Source organism: Paramisgurnus dabryanus, chromosome 12, assembly GCF_030506205.2.
Source record: "Paramisgurnus dabryanus chromosome 12, PD_genome_1.1, whole genome shotgun sequence".
Classification (NCBI taxonomy): domain Eukaryota; kingdom Metazoa; phylum Chordata; class Actinopteri; order Cypriniformes; family Cobitidae; genus Paramisgurnus; species Paramisgurnus dabryanus.
Window position 1 is genome coordinate 5,325,159 of NC_133348.1, and position 17,971 is coordinate 5,343,129.

The 17,971-nt window shown below is 37.2% G+C and overlaps 1 protein-coding gene across 2 annotated transcripts in view; it reads left to right on the forward strand.

Moving 5' to 3' along the window:
- cep85l (centrosomal protein 85, like) overlaps positions 1-17,971 on the forward strand; it is a 118,774-nt gene that overhangs the window by 96,244 nt on the left and 4,559 nt on the right. For both annotated transcript variants that reach the window (XM_065256249.1, XM_065256248.2), the window contains exons 4-12: positions 2,599-2,684; positions 3,795-3,912; positions 4,500-4,697; positions 7,544-7,696; positions 10,795-10,949; positions 11,150-11,267; positions 11,356-11,406; positions 13,659-13,766; positions 15,040-15,220. In XM_065256249.1, the coding sequence (XP_065112321.1) occupies positions 2,599-2,684; positions 3,795-3,912; positions 4,500-4,697; positions 7,544-7,696; positions 10,795-10,949; positions 11,150-11,267; positions 11,356-11,406; positions 13,659-13,766; positions 15,040-15,220 (1,168 nt within the window). The remainder of the gene's footprint in view (positions 1-2,598; positions 2,685-3,794; positions 3,913-4,499; positions 4,698-7,543; positions 7,697-10,794; positions 10,950-11,149; positions 11,268-11,355; positions 11,407-13,658; positions 13,767-15,039; positions 15,221-17,971) is intronic.

A 17,971-nucleotide genomic window follows, 5' to 3' on the forward strand; every position in this document is an offset into this window, starting at 1 on the left:
GCGAGCTGCAGCCGTGGGTTTTGTCTAGAAGGGATACAGCAAATGCCGAAAAGTTTAGGATTAGATTTGGAGGTGGGATTATTAGGATGAAAACAGCGGCTCTGGCTAAATGAGATACAAATACATCCTACAATCGTGTGAAATTTTGAAGGATTAGGATAAAACAGTGCTCATCCGGCGAGATTTCGTTTGCTGTATCCCTTCTATCCACAACCGCAGGCGTGGCGGGGGTGTTTTAGGCGTGGCGGGCCGCCACGGTGGAATGTATATAGCGGAAACACTGACACTAGACTAGTGGTGTTTGGATATTTTACTGCAAATATCTTACAAATTGTACCTTTAAGGTCCCTTTACCCTGTAATTAAATTATTTTAGCAGTGAAAGTGAATAGAAACTGCGGATGGTTTATCAGATGCACTCACGTCGCATACGAGGTAATTTACCTGTCATTTATATCTTTTGTTACCGGAAATAAACTACTGTAAAAGGGCTCTGTTGTTGTTATTGATTAGGAAGTTGCGTTTAGTCTACAAAAGCCGTTTGTTAATTCTACTGTATAACTTTGTTTATAATGTGTGTTACAGACATTTTGAAATTACATCAGGGTCATTTTACATTTAAATACATTGTGGCATAACAAGGCCTAGTTTCTGGTGAGGAGAAAAAGTGATGGCAACTCTCCCCAAAGAGACAAGCTGGTGGAGAATGACAGCTATGTCCTGGCTTACGCATGCTCCGCTCTCCAATGGAAAGCCTGGTGTCCACTGTCAACAAACAGTGTGAGACATAACGCAAAAGCCAAAGAATTAAAAGACTTGACCTGAATTTTCTGAGGATGTTTTACTATGCACACTAAATAAAGCACAGAGAGAAAAAGAGATTTATATAAACCGAAACTTCCCTAATAGACCTGTCAGTTGCACTTGCTAGACAGCTAGTATGTAGTGTGATGCGGCGTTAAACTGTGTTTTTCACTTCCTCTCATTCAGACCAGGTCATGTGATCTGCCAACCAGTTTTTGGATCTTCCATCCACCCAAATGATAATCGTCTAAGCGGCCGATGCACAGAGCGCACGTATTGTGGAGTTGTGCAGCAGCCCGCTGAGCTTACCACAGGTTGACTGTTAAAAATATCCACAGCTATGTCAAGAGGTGACTAAAAGCTGGCAATGAACGCGGCACCTGTTTCTTATCACCGCTCTGTTTGCTGCTGAGACTAAAACCTCTTCAGAGGCAAATAAAGGCATGTTTGTATGCCCGAGTGTGCCACGGATATGTGCGGCATTCATGGGCTTGGCATTTCTCCAGGGTTGAGGTGGGCGAGAACAATATTGACATATGTAACGTGGATCTGTTTGAAGACATGAAATGGTTGTTGTCTGGTCAGAAAAAATGCTTGAAAACATGTCAGACCCACTTTTAAAAGGTTTTGCATCCGAGCTCTTCATATATTTATCAGTATGTGTGTTTGCTGGGATCAAACCTACAACCTTTATGCTGCTAATCCAATGCTCTACTAGTTGTGCTACAGGAATATGCTACTATGTTTGAGATATAAGAATTATACTTTGCATAATATAAACTGTGCATTCCAATATACTTATTGTTACAGTAGTATATGGGTCAATGACAAAAACGGTTTAGCAAGATGAAAAATTCAAATTTATAAAAAAAAAATTTAAAGCATGCAGCAGGTATATTTCAATGACATTGAGTATTTTTGTTGATTTTATTACATTTGCACCATTTTTATGAAAGTTAAGACTGAATGGACCTAAAAATGTCAAATGGTGTAACCACCAATTCCGCCAAAGAATTAGAAATATTAAATATTTTATCCACCTTTATCCAATCATCAAAAATATATATATATATATAATTTAATCATCAAAAAAAAAATAATAATAATAATTTAAAAATATCATATGAAAATACATTTGATTATTTATTACTAAATGTACATTTTAATGCGTTTTTGTAATATTTGTCCTGTTTTCTAAATAATCTTTGACAAATGATGTAAAAATGTATGTAAAAAAAAATCATATTACACTAAACTAGATGATTATATTTTATTCCACATTTTTTATGAATATATTTATATTTTCATTAAAATAAAATACTAGTTACACCAATTGACACAGACCGGTTACACCACATTGACATTTTTGCAATTATCCCCCAAATATTCTTTCAAAATGAAATAAACCCAGAAATTTTAGACTTGGTCCTTGTATGCAAGTAATCTGCGTATTTATTTTGAAATTTTAACCCTTTTACATTCCATACGGACACAAAATAATTAACGTCAAGTCATTGACCCATATACGTGTGAGATAGAAGGAGGTCTTTTGTTTGGATGTCTACACCATTGTAAAAACCTTGGGAAACACTTATCTGGCTGAAAATCTTTAGAAAATCCTCATGCATTTGTTTTCTGTAATGCTAAAGGACTTGCTGATGGAAGTTCATTGTCGGTTGTGATTATTATGACTGAGTATGCTAATTACAGTGTGCTCGGCATAAGTACACACTAGCTTGACCCTGCATGTATACTGAATGAAGTGTACTAATGCTATAATTATTGCTTTGTGTAGACGCTGAGTGGAACGTCTTTGCCCGTCAATACCCTAGTAAAAATTAAGGAGGGACTCCTGAGACAGAGAGAACTGGAGATCGACCGGTGAGTACCCAAAGATACACTTAAAATAAAATGTGCACTTCTTAAACACAACTCTTTAAAATCTTTTTTAAGGAAGATCATGTCAAAGATTGATATCAATGATTGAATGATTTTGAGACTTGGATTTCATAGGCAGCAGGGTCACAAATATCTTGATATATAAACATATCTAAAACTATATCAATCCCATATTCAAAATATTAAAAACATTAATTTTATTTCAAATAAGATCGATATATTATCTGTGCCCGGAGGTTTCACAGTGGTCTGTCACATTCAATACAAATACAAAACCTTGCATCTTTTCCCAGTCCCTGCCTCTTCCCATCATTAGCTCTTGTTTCTAGGCAGGTGGCAGAGGACGTTGTGTTACCCACAATACTATTTCATTAATTTAACATGATGTCAGCTGTGGTAAGGACTGTGACCTTATAGTGACTGCTGTGACCTTGAGCAGGTGTAATTATAGCACCATGCTGCTGCCACCCATAATGCTTTGCTCTCAGGTTAGCTATAACAGACGGATGCACACACACACACACACCTGTACACACCGTGCTAAAGTGTCAGGCCGGCGTACCTGCCAAGAATTGCACATGAGGGAACAAGCACACATCCGGATGTGACTGGTGGCAATGGTTTGTGTGTATGTGTGTGTGTAACACATACTTCTTGGTGCATTTCAATATCTTTACAAAAACTAAAATCCCCATTTGTGCAACATTTTATCCTTTTTTTAAATGAATCATAAACTGATTTGCCACAAGATGGCGCTGTGTTCAATTCTCTGATCATGCTTGTATTTAGTATTCTCAACTCGATGTGCTAATGTTTAACAGCAATGCTTGTGTTATTTTGCTGAAAGGCGAAAAATGTCCCAACCAAGTACAACAAGCTTGCTTTAAAGTGTTATGTGTGTTTAAAACATTTCTTAGTAAAGCAATCCTGCCTCCCACATCATAATAGCAGCTTCAAGCAATCCTGTCCATAAAATTTTTTCTTGTTTTATTTTATTAAATAACTTTTCTTTTTTAGTGACATTGAAAAACTAAGAATCACTTTGATGAAACTGTAGCATCTTACTAATCTGCATTTTTTATTGAATTGTAGACAAAAGCAACAAATCCTTCAGCTTCATGCAAGGATCAGAGAAAATGAAATACGGGCGCAACAAGTCCTCCAGAACCAGAGAGGGCGCTATGATGATTCATATCTGCTCAAAGCCAAGGTATGTCTATAACTAAATAAATAAGGAACAGTATTAAAATAAACAAATTGAGTTTTTTTCAAAGCGACTTACAGTGCTTTAAAGCTGTATGTTTTTTTCATGGGAAACGAACCCATGACCTTTGTTCTGCTAACACATTGCCCTACCAATTGAGCTACAGAAACAACCTTGATGTATTTATCGGCTGTATTTTAAAAGAATAAAAGAGACAGACCTGAGTTTTAGCATAATGTCATACTTCACATCACCTGATGTGAGCTATATTCCTGTTATTATTCAGTACATAAACCATTGGTTTATTTTATTTTGTGCATACTATAAAGTGTTTGTGTAGATATTTGCCGAATATCCTTTATTTACCCTGTTCAAGGTCCGCGCTATTTTTAAATGTTAGCTCGTGCAGATAAACGCCATTATTAACATTTCTTGAGAGCCCTTCATTCTGTTATGTTCTCATCGTATGTGAATGCCTTCTTAGAAACACGGTGGATCTAAATGATAAAGATAAACAACTAATTGATTTTGAACCCTTTAATTTGCATATACCTCGTATGTACCTGCTGCTCACGGCTCTGTCTTCTTTTCAGGACTCTCCGTACGACAGTCCCATATCCAGCCAGAGTCCGAAATCTCAACTGGTCGAGCGGATCAGTCCCATGTGCTGTGAGAACGGCGATCTGGGCCGCAAGTTAGCCGCGGCAGAACTGGAGGTCATTCACGTTAGCGAATTTCTCAAACAAAACACACAGAAGTACACCGAAGATATCAAGAAACTGGAGGAGAAGGTGAGAATTCACTGGTCAAGAGTACATCCGGATACACAGAGTCGTGTGATTGGACATTTGTGATTCAGTTTTAGTATTAGACGACAATATACTAATGCTAAAATATATAACCTTGGGCCATAAGGGTACATTTTTTGAAATTGAGATTTATACATCATCTGAAAGCTGAAAAATAAGACGATATTTGGCGGAGATATAACTATTTGAAAATCTGAAGTTGCAAAAAATCTAAATATTTAGAAAGTTGCCTTTCACCTTCCAATGAAAATGTTTAACCTCACTTTTTTGGAGTTTGGGGGTCACTGATAAAATAAACCCAGAATTTATTTTGTTGCCTCAGGGCAACATTGTGCTATGATGATACAAAACACCAAGCAATATATGCATTAGAAAAAAGAACATCAATCACAAATGATTCCAGCCAAACATGTACATTACTATTTGTAACTAGCACCCCATATGTAAATGTTTTCCACATTAAACATGAACCAACAAATGTGTGTCTTTGTTTGTGTGTTATACATCATTTTGGCATGATATTGCCTGAACAAAAGTGGTCTAATTGCACAATGTTGCCCATTGAATTAGTCATATGTTTGTGATTAACTGAAATAATTTGTGATTGATGTTCGTTACGGGCAGTTCACATATCGCATCTTATGTACGCTCAAGTTCGTTATTTGAAATATAGATGCGCGGTATGCACACTCATAATAGCAGCGTTGTGGCGCTCATGCGATGCGACGCACTAGTTTTTTTTTTGCCGCGTCTGCACCGCATCGCGTTCAAAACATTTCAATTTTTCAGAATGCTGCAAGCGCACCGCAGGTCATGTGATAAGAACCTACACGCCTAGCGTTTTCCAGGCACGATATGTGAACGGCCCCTTAAACTTTCTAATGCATATATTGCTTGTTTCCATATATAACTTATCAGATAGAAAACCTTGGTGTTTTAGTACCCTGGGGCAACAATCAAAAAACACAGTCTAATTATGCAAAATAAAAACAAAAAAGTCTTCAGATAATCAAATATACTTCTTAACACACTAATGATTTGATTTATTTAGACAGTAACAACGATAAAATGCATAACATGATACCATTACAGCGACATTTCACATACACATTATTTCTGTACAATTATTTTAATTTAAAAAGTGATATTTATCCAGCCAGTTGGTAGCACTCCATCCCTTGTGACTTTGCCTGTAACTCCAAACAAAAGGTCACAACCACTTTAGACCCTCATTTCATTGGACCGACATGTCAGATGATATTATACATCTATTTTTTTTAACAAAAAAATTTAAAGGGGCAGTGTGAGGCTCAAAAAGGTAGTTTGTTGCCTAAGGGCAACGCTGTGCTGTAGAGGGTTAAAGTTGTCCACTGTAAAAAAAGATTTTCAAGAAAAAAAAATCTTAATATTTTTCTCTTGTTTTCAGTAAAAATATCAAAATATTTAAGATGCTTTTTCTTGATGAGCAAAACAACCCAAGAAAATAAGTTTAGTTTTTAGACAAAAAATATCAAATTTAAGTGATTTTGTGCGTAAAACAAGCAAAAAAATCTGCTATTGGGGTAAGCAAAAAAATCGTGAAAATTTTTCTTAAACACTAAATTCAAGAAAAATTTGCTTACCCCATTGGCAGACTTTTTTGCTTGTTTTATGCACAAAAACACTTAAATTTGATATTTTTTGTCTAAAAACTAAACTTATTTTCTTGGGTTGTTTTGCTCATCAAGAAAAAGCATCTTATTTTAAGTATTTTTTGATATTTTTACTAAAAACAAGACAAAAATACTAAGAATTTTTTTCTTGAAAATCATTTTTTGCAGTGGACTTATAAACACATTTTTGATAGGAGATTTGAAAATTATCTTTACTTAATATCCTATTTATTTTTGCCATTTAATTTTGACCCATAAAATCTATTTTTTGGCTTTTGCTACAAATATACCCATGCTACTTATGACTAGTTTTGTGGTGAAAGGTCTCAACTATTGTTGTTATCCATAAATTTACTGTTTTACATAAAAGGCAGAACAAATATTGAAGCACTATTATTTTTTATTCAGATGCTCAATTACAGTTATTTACTTGCAGTCCTTAATAGAAACAAATGTTTTAATGGTTAAATGTTACACTTGATTAATTACTGACTTCTGAGAGAAGCTGAATGTCCAGCCTCAAATTTGGGTATAAAAATGTTAATTCAATTTGACATTCATCACTTTTGTTCAAAACGGTAAAATGCATAAAATGAAAGAGTCCACATTAAAACACGTCATGATGCTGGATGATCTGTAAAACAAATTGCCAGGTGTCGGCAAACTGGACTGAAACAGAGATTGGGGAGCTGGTCCGCGCTGAAGCGGAAATCATTCACCAGCATGACAGAACAGTGCATCACGCGCTCCTTATGATCTTGTCATAAACAAAATGCACTTGTGTGGTTTCTTGAGAGAGAAATCACGTTTTATTAGCAAAGTTCAGATGCTGCAGGACTTAAAATCTTTACAGTATGCGTGTGAATGCATGCACAGATTACGGAAAATCATTGGCAGTGTAAATGAACCAAAAATCAATCGATCCCGAACACATTTTCTGTGTATTTTCCGTGATCTCGTTGTTAAAATGGTTCTGTATAAGATATACGAGATGCATATGATGCTTCCTTAAAAAGTACCTTGTCCGCCTTTTATAGCAGCATACACATCTCAAGCGTTTACAAGGCTGCCTCCGCAGGGAGCTCGCTAGGTTTCGAACAAAGCGGTTTAGAGGTTAAAGGACTGTGTTCCATATCCCCTGCTGAAGCTAACAAGACGCTTTGTGCTTTTGTTCAGATGAAAACCCGCGACCGCTACATCAGCAGTCTGAAGAAGAAGTGCCAGCGCGAGCAGGAGCAGAATCAAGAGAAGCAACAGCGCATCGAGACGCTGGAGAAATACCTGGCAGATCTTCCCTCGCTGGATGAGGTCCAGACGCAGGCTCAGCAGGTACGTGATGTTCTTCTCCTTGCCCTAAATGATACAGGATCAGCGCTCACATTTATTGTGAAGATCCGAACAACCAAACGTCCCATGTTTCTCATTTAACAGTGCCCATAGGGCATAATCGCAATTAATCACATGCAAAATAAATGTTTATATGTGACAGCCCTAATATAAACGTATAGTGCTTTACATAATTTTAGTGATTTCCTGTTTTTTACATAAAATCATCTTACATAATGTAAAGTACATTCTGTGAAAATATAACCTTGATGTCTTTAATATTGACTGAGTAAGGCCAATAATTGAGATCAGTGTGAAATAAATGACTCCTAATCTCATACTACAATTATAAGACTTTAGCCTGGTTGCTTTCCTGTATGTGTATTAATACTGAAGGTTACCTTGGATAAAACATAGTTAATCTCCGATTACCATGTCAATTATGTCATCCTTCTCCGGTTTATCTGCAAACCACAAATCTGATTGTGGGTCCCAAACATCTTAACTAATCTCTATACATTTAATCAGAGGCAATTATGCGCTGTATTCAATACTAAACTAACACAGCAGTGTCAGTCCCTAAGGCACAGATCAGAGCAAACAGCTGCTAATGTGACAGCATGCGTTCATCGTTATGTTTGGGAATAATCTTACTCGTGGGTTATTAAATCATTGTTTCCCACAGTTTCCTAGTGCGCATGGCCACAAGAGCATCATCCGTCAACAACAAATATTTGAGAATGCACGTATTTTATCTGCTTAACACTTCGCATAGTTTACATCATCTGCTATGGGCCAAATACACAGCTTGCACAGAAGTTAAGGGCAAGATTTTCGAATTATTTTTTATTTCATCATTAGCAAAAGCACAGAGCAAAAATACTTGACACTTGTAATTTTATTTGGGTTTTTAATAATGCATACAAAATTCCTTTATTTTCTAGTTTTATTTAAAAGGGGACAGAGAATGAAAAACCATTTTTACCTTGTCTTTGTTGAATAATGGTAGTCTACCCGCATTCACAAACATACAAAAAGTGCTAGACATGCTAAACATCTCAGTCTCATAGAAATTCCTCTGTTAGAAATGTCAGCCAGAAAACGGCCCAATCTGAAAAACTGATGCTTATGACATCACAGGCATCTAACCGCCCCTCCACTTTAAAATAATTGGCTACATTTTTTGAGTGGCAGCAAAGTCAGCCAATCAGTAATGAGATTGCAAGTTAAGCCAGTAGGGGGAGCCAAATAGGTGCAAAACCACTTGTTTAAAATCCCCCACCCTAATAGAGCTATCTGAGAGAGGTTTTTAGGAAGCTTCTAAGGCATTACAGACACAAACAAAAAAATGTTTGTCTACATGTCACATCACAGAACAAGGATAAATACCCCGTTCAATCATTCTATGTCACCTTTGAATAAAGAGACTGAGAAATAAATATATGTGGTCAGCATACTATTGCAAAAACAACAATTTGTGGCGTGGTAGACTAATAGAAGTACACACCAAACGTGAATTCAACATTTTGCATAAGTAGATTACATACAAAGTCAATGCAAATACATGAATAGATGCGAACTTACATGGGGTGGGGTGAATGATGCGAATTGGGCAATGCAATTCCGTTAAACATGTCTTCACGCAAGTTGAAAATATTTCATTCGAGCAAAAAGTTAAAGGGCTAGTTCACCCAAAAATGAAAATTCTGTCATCATTTACTGGCCCTCAAGTTGTTTCAAACCTGTATAAATTTCTTTGTTTTACTGAACAGAAAGTAAGATATTTACTTTCTGCAGCGCCGGTGACTTCATTTTTTTAGGGCGCACGATGTGAAGTTCGACAAAACATGTATGTGGCCTGTCATGTGTGTTTCGTAATTTCAAAATATGTGTTCTGCATGTCGAGTGATCCTATGTGCATCATGTGTCTTGTCAAAATAAGTGCCTGCTGCAGACGCGTCTAAAGGGTTTATGTTAAAAGAGACGCTCGCATAATCTCATGCTTAACTCTTTCACCGCCATTGACGAGATCTCGTCAATTAAGAGAAAACACTTCCCCGCCAATGACGAGATTTTCTGTCTTTCCGCAATACCGCTATTATCCACCAGGTGGCGCACTTCCGCAAATTATACAACCCGGAAGTAGCGCCTTACGTGAAAGAGAAAGAACTCCGTGTATGTTTTAAAGATCGCTCTGAATCTGATCTCTATCAAAAGTCCTTCTCGCAAAAATGAAATTATCTCAGCTTTTTGCTCAAAATTGGGTGTTTTTGAAGAAACCTACCCATGTTTGAGAGGTGATTACAAGAGAACTAATGTTAAGGGAGTGTCTTGCGTGTATTTTGTGAACGTGAGCATCTCTTTTATCGTAAACGGTTTTGACGCGTGTGCAGCAGGCACTTATTTTGACAAAACAGCTTCCACTGTTTATAAACAAACAGGCAGGAAAGCACCATTGACTTCCGTAGTAGGACAGAAAAATACCATGGAAGTCAATGGTGCTCAAAAATGCTTTGGGAACAAACATTGCTCCAAAAAATATTCCTGTGTGTTCAGCAGGACAAAGAAATTTATACAGATCTTTAACAACTTGAGGGTAATTTTTTTAGTAAAGTGAAATCACCTTGTGTGTTTGCAACCTGACGCGGCATGTGTTGGAGTACTCTGTGGCTGAAGTTAAAAAAAAAGTCAACTCTGCGCGGAAAAGCATTCAACGTCATTCGCGTTTTGTCCATTATCCAATCAAATGAGGGGAGAGGCGGGCCTTCTGTTGTGGTGACAGAATTTACAGTAGCTCACTCACGGTCTCCTGCGTGTTTGTGCACCTCTCACCCTCGATCAAGGTCAGAGCAAGCGTCCTCTTTTTAAAGTTTCTGCTAATATTTGATTGCTTCAATATTTGATTGACAGCTGACTCTGTGGTTGCCTAGCAATATAAAATCCGCAGCCCAGTGCTCTTTCTAAAGTCAATTAAATAAAGGCAATCGCATTTTAAACCGTTCTGTGTGATCGGTCGCTAAATCTTTTGCAGGGCACTGTAGATCAAATAGACATGAGATCGACCCCCAATGCATTTACAAAATGCTGTTATTGTTTTTCAGTTGGAGGAGGTGCAGGGAAAGGCTCGGACGTTGGAGGACACCATCGCCCAACTGGAGAAGAACCTGGAGGAGAACAGAGTCCTCATGGAGGATAAAGACGCCCTTATAGAGACCCAATCTAAGAGGGAGAAAGAGCTCATGGCTGCTGTTCACAGGTACTAAAGCCAGAAACCAAATCAGTCGTTTTCAAATGAACAAAAATCAGTGTTAAAGATCAAGAGGTAGGTAGTCTTATTAAAATTAAGAGAAACTGGCATGCACATGAAGATGAGGTCATCAAGTTTGCGTTAATGTACAGGATTGTGAAGATTTCTCTCTTTAGGCTTTTGACCGACAATCATGTGTTTGTGTGTAGCCTACAAGAAAAGGTGGAGAAATGTCTGGAGGACGGAGTACGGCTGCCCATGCTGGACCTGAAACAGCTGGAGAGAGAAAACACACGCTTACTACAACAACAGAGTCAAAACAGCATGGTACAGATTTCCCACAATGCATTTTAGGACACACAAACCCTTTCAAGCTCACACGGTTGATTCAATCTCGCATTTGCTTTTCTTTTAGCTGATTGACAATCAGAAGCAACAGATTGACAAGCTGACTCTGGAGGTCTCGGTGAGAGAATACATTTTTTACTATTTGGTTAAGTCAAATTTATTGATTTACATCATTTAATGCCATTATATATATCGAGAATGCCACCACAAAGTTGTAAACACGAGTGGAAAACTCGAGGTTTATGAGTTAGGGGCGTGTCCTTAAGAAACATGGAGTAAATTGATGCTGATGATTTCCAGGGTTTTTTATTTACAACAAACTAAGTTGTCGGCACAAAATGTGATAACATTGCGATAAAACAAATAATATGTAATGTTACAGTGGCTTCATAAAAGAATTAATTATTAACAAAAGTAGAGTTTACAAACCTTGCTGTATTTTTGTATAATTTGTTAAAAGAAGGTACACCGCTATCTTGTGCCGACAACATATACTCTCCAAAAACAGGAAATCATGATCATTATTGTGACATATTTCCGAGTGAAACGAAATATCACAAAGAAAAATAGCGGGCGTAGCTTGTGTTTTTCGCTGCAAATTGGTTGGATCTAGAAAAGTAGTCAAATAAAAGTTTTATTCAGAAATTGAACTCGCAGCAAATGACTGCTGGAGGGGGCGGGGTATCCGATGCTCTGCCAAGCTGTCTAGCTGACGTCATCAGAATTGACACAAGAGGGCGGAAGTAGGGGTCCTCTCGGGTCCATAGAAATGTACCCGACCCAAAATGACTCAAATCACTTTTTCCCCGAACCCTACATGCACACTTTTTTTCCCAGCCAGCCATTTTTTGAAAAGTCAAATCTTTCACAAAATATCAAAGAATTTTTAAATTCAGATGCTTTTTATTGATGACCAAAATGACCCAAGAAAATAAGTCTTGTTTTTAGACCAAAAATAACAAATTTAAGTGATTTTGTGCATAAAACAAGCAAAAAAAATCTGCCAATAGGGTAAGCAATTTTTCTCTTGAATTTTTCTTGAATTTAGTGTTTAAGGAAAATTTTTAAGATTTTTTGCTTACCCCATTGGCAGATTTTTTTAGCTTGTTTTATGCACAAAATCACTTAAATGTGATATTTTTGGTCTAAAAACTAGACTTATTTTGTAAGGTGGTTTTGCTCATCAAGAAAAAGCATCTTAATTTAAGAATTTTTAGATATTTTTACTGAAAACAAGACAAAGTACTAAGAATTGTTTTTCTTGAAAAATAATTTTTTGCAGTGTATCAAATCAAATAAAAAGAACAGACCCTCTTTCAAATAAGCAACCAACAGAATGGGAAAAAAAACTTTTCATCCTATCTATATTTTTTTCTCTACTTATAAACTCTTAAATATGGGTATCTTTCTTTTAAAAATACATTTTTATAAGCAAAACACTGCAAAAATCAATCTAGTCTTTAGACAAGAAAATATAAAAGTTGAGTGAATTTGTTCTTAAAACAAGCAAAAAATCTGCTAATGGAATAAGAAAGATTTTCTTGAATTAGGTGTTTATGAAAAAGTAAACTTATTTCAAGACAATTGTTCTAATTCCATTGGCACTTAAATGTAATATTTTTTGTCAAAAAACTAGACTTTTCTATCTAGGTCATTTTGCTCATCACGAAAATACATCTTAATTTAAGAATTTTTAGATATTTTTACTGAAAACAACACAAAAATACTAAGTAAGAAAGTCATTTTTTTAGCATTGAAGCTGAAATAATTGCATTTTTATGAAGGAATTTTGTTAGAGATCAGATTCAGAATGATTATCAAAACATACACAGAGTTTAAAATTAGTAAATAATGTTTTGGCTTCAGTTTTTTATAAATTGGGTAAGTGGATAATCTAGTGGATAATCACATTATTGCAGATTAACATAAATTCATCAAGAACACGTTTTTATGCAAATGTTTTCTCCTAATTGACAAGATAACTCGTCAATGACGAGCAAAGAGTTAAAGAAAGCCCCAACCCGATACAAAAGAAAATTAGACCTGAATATAAGGTCTCCGGTCGACCTCAGGTTTTCGGATCTAAGTGAAGACCTCTAGGCAGAAGTACATTTTCAGATTTTGGTTAAAGTTTGAGGGCACATGAATAAAAAAAGACATTGTAAAATTTTTCATGGGGACTTAAAACGCACCTGACGTCGTAAACACGACTAACTGGCTCGTAAATACGAACATCCCAGGAGGACATAAACGCATTATTCTTTGATGGAAAGATAATAGGACATTGTACAGCTTGATGACATTTATGTTGAATTTGACGGCCCGGGGGTTTACTTAAGATCTAAATGCTGTCGTTTGTCTTCCTCGCAGTCGCTGGAGAAGAGGTTGCAGAGGGAGAGAGGGATAACGCAAGAACTCCGAAAACAGCTCGTTGAACGCGAGGAGGAGCTCGAAAACCTCTCCGTGAGTCCTCAGCAGGTACAGCACTCCAAACCTCCATCTATCTCCTAACTCCTCAGGCAGTTTTGCATGCCACTCTCAACTAGGCATGGGCCGATTACCGTCTTCAAGGTATACCGAGGTTTTAAACAGTCAAGGTTTCAAAACCACTGAAATATTCTGTGATACCGTCTCCAAGGTTTGAGCTGTGTTTATACAAAATTCATTAAATCATTAAGTCATGTGATTGATTTGATGTTTACATTTAATATACATTACAAAAATATTATATATTTTTTGATAGCATATTATAATTTAAAGGCTTTATTTTTATCTGGCATTTAAAAAATAACACATTTTAGTGTTGCAATGGCAAAACCGTAACACCGTGAAACCGTGGTATTTTTGCTAAAGGTTATCATACCGCCAGAATCTTATACCGGCCCATGCCTACTCTCAACTTGCAGATTTCAGACAAAAGAGCCATTTTACGAGGTTGTTGAGCAACATAAATGCTGATGTTACGTCTTTGAGCTCAGAACACAAAACAAGTCCTGCCGATGCTGGATGCTCTCGACGTTGAAGGATCATTTTTGCACCATTAAATTCTTGCTTCTCCTCCCGCTCCGAGACATGAATAAGCGACCGGCCTTCAGCGCACTATTAGAATTCAAGACGTGTTTTTTACAAACGCCGTCTGAAGGTGAGACCAAGCGGGAGTTTTCACAGAGCCACAGTTGTGCGTGATAAAAGCCAAATGGTTTACTTTGACTGAAGAGCCAGACGTTATACATCTGTGACAGACCAAAAACAATTCTCCCTCTGTCTGACACAGTTTTACCATATTTCATTTACGTGAACACGTTATACACATACATTTATCCATAAGATCAATGTTCTCCATCATTGTAAGTCTTTTGAGGTGTATTACACACTGGTCTGTGATCTTTTCACTTGCGGTTTGGTTTAAATGAATTGGCAGCCTTACAGCAGATTTGAGTCCACAGTGTCCTGTAGTTTATTGGAGACTTTCCTCCGTGTTTACGTGATTTCTAACCCGCTTTGTAAGTGCTGCTAATTCTGCCTCTTACGGTTCAATGATTCAGGCAATTTTCATAAACAATTGCTTCAGATGTCCTGAGAGGTCGGTGCGAAGTAGCCTTTCATGAATAACATTACAGTAAAATGTACAATTATTCTATAGCCTTATTATTCAAAATCAGATCGCCTCTTTTAAGACTTTAAATTCACTTGGTTGTGTCTCACAGGAGTAGATTTGTAAAGCTTTTTCTGTATATTTTGTTTGTAACAGGAACGAAGGCGGTCAGATGAGGATTTGGTGAATGTGCCCCCAGGGTCCTGTCTGAAGGAGGCCGGTCCCCTGTTAAAGGAGATGTCCCTGTGTCTCCTGGATCTCAAGGGCCTCTGTAGTGTCCTCAGCCAAAGAGCTCAAGGCAAAGAGCCCAACCTGGCCCTGCTTCTCGGCATCAAATGTAAATATATTTAGAACACGTAGCTGTGATATATTTGTCTCAAAGATCATCCAGTATCATCAACTGCTTTGGACCCTTTACATTTCAGAGAGTTCTCAGGGTTTCACCATTTTGAACAGGATTGAGGAATAACGAACTGAATTAGCATATATATCCTAAAATTCAACTCCTCTCAGAAGTCATTAATGAATCATGCATTACATTCAACCGTTAAAACTTATTTTTGTCAAGGACTGAAAATAATTTTGGAATTGGGCTTCAGAATAACATATTAAAGTGCTTTACCATTTTGTTCTTTTTTTGTAAAACACTAAATTCATCCCAGATAACAAATGACTTTGGATCCAACCCGAAGTCAGCAGCTTCAGACCTGATTTATAAAACACTGAATAGAAACCATCCAAAATGTAATCTTACGATAATTTCTCAAAAAAACAACAACACCGTAATGGAGATTCAATCACAAATTTATTAACAGTGACAGTCATAAACAGGACTGTCTGGATTATTTTTTTACTTAATGTTTGAAACATCAGGTTATTAACTTGTGAATAAAAACAGAACAGGCACAAACAATAAACAGCAGCAGGAGTAAGGCATATAGCCAGGCCCAAACGTAATCCGCTCCCACAGATTTCAGCGGAAAACTCAGCGGATTTAATGCCCGTCATTGACAAGGGTTACACTTTATTTTGATAGTCCACTTTAGACATTCTACTAACTATAAATAACAACTACATGTCAACTAACTTTCAATAATTTGCAACTGTCATTAGTGCATTAGTAGACTGTAAGGGTTGGGGTTTGGTTTAGTGGAATAAGTTGACATGCACCTGCAAAGATACTTATGGCGCTTTTCCATTGCATAGTACCCCACGGTTTGGTTTAGTTTGGGTCAGCTTACTTTTGGGAGATTTTCCATTGGGTGCAGTACGTAGTACCCGATACTTTTTTCGTACCACCTCGGTTGGGGTTCCAAGCGGCCCGAGCTGATACCAAACGTGACGCGAAAACACTGTAGATCACTGATTGCTCAATCGTCACCAAGCGTCATCGCTATAATGTAAAGATTAGCTTTACCTTTAGTGCTAGCTTGCGCTGTCTTGAGGAAAAATGTTGTCATCTGTGCTCTGCTATAAGTTCCCAAACTCCCTTTTAGCGATGAAAAACATCCACAGGTTGAGAATTAGTGACACCATATCAGTTTTTTCAAACTTGTTTGTGGCGGAACATTCGCGACGAGCACGTCAGTATTATATGCTTAAATGCAACTTCAATGAGGCTCAGCGGAGTGCGTCAACTACTGACGCCACGGATGTTTTAACCGAAACTGTCAAGAGAGATAGAGGTAACCTTAGTGATAAACGCGATGTGCAAACATCTATTTGTGGTGGCCAATTTTAATGTTGTTGCGGACTGAGAAATAAATGAATGTATGGGAATGTACGACGACGCTCTCACTTGTATGATGTCACAGCAGTAGGCGGCGCAAATATAACAACACGCCTATAATCCCTCCCACTGCGAAGTGTTATTAACCTCGATGGAAAAGCTAACCAAGCCAAAGTGAGGTGAGCTGACCCAACCCAAACTAAACTAAACCGTGGGGTTTTATGCAATGGAAAAGCGCCATTATAGACAGTTGAAAGTCTGTTGAGATTTCATCACAATAAAGTGTAAGTAGATATTAAGCAGACAGTCTACTAATTCTCTAAAGATTGGTAGTTGATAAGTAGTTGCAAAGTTACTTATAATTAGTAAAATGTCTAAAGTGGACTATCAAAATAAAGTGTTACCTTGACAAGCACACATACCCCGCATTTGAGCGTGTTTGTGAGAAGTAATCTCTTTGACAACAGGTACACATACATAGCCTATCCCGCGAGTTTGTGAGCCATCATTGACAAGCAGGGTTGCCAGGTCCAAGAAAAATTTCCAGCCCAATGACAACTTAAAACTCGCCCAAAAGGAATGAAAACAAGCCCAATTTTTACATTTGTCCAATCACAGTTGAAAACTCTGGGATGACAACAAAGGCTCTAAAATAAACTCTTACTATTGCTTTTAATGTACTTTCCATGCAGATGAAAATTTTCTTAATGCACTTAAGGTGCTCTATTTTCACACACTATTCTGTTCTAAACAAAAAAAAAATTTACTTTAGTACTTCTTAAGATTATCCTAAGTACATCTAAGTGTACCCTACCGTGCCATTTTGAGACAGTATGAACTCTGCCCTTTTAACATACTATCTACGTATTTAAAATGTTCTATACAACATAAGGTAATTTCTTGTTTCTGACGTGATATTAAGAGCAAAACGCGCCCCTCCACTCACTTTTCCACTGACTTCCTGACGCTGCAGCTGTCCTTGGGTTGACATGTATAGCTTATGGGATTAATGCACATTAGGAAAATAAAGAACGTTCATTTTATAAGTCTACAAATAAAACATTTCGTGGCCGCGGCACATTATAAAACTTGCCCAAAAAACCGCAACCCCGAAATTTTTCCCGCAACTGTATTTTTAAAATAGCCCAATTGTGCGGGAAAACGGCAAACCTGTCAACACTGTTGACAAGTACATTATCTCTGCGCGTGCTGTTTGCTTGACCGTTTTTAAGGATAGAGAGCACAAAACATATTGGCAACGTTTGGCGTGTTACGCTAGGGCAACGTTGGGCGTGTTACGCCAGGGCAACGTTTGTGGTGTTAAATTAAGGCAATGTTTGGCGTGTTATGCCGGGGCAA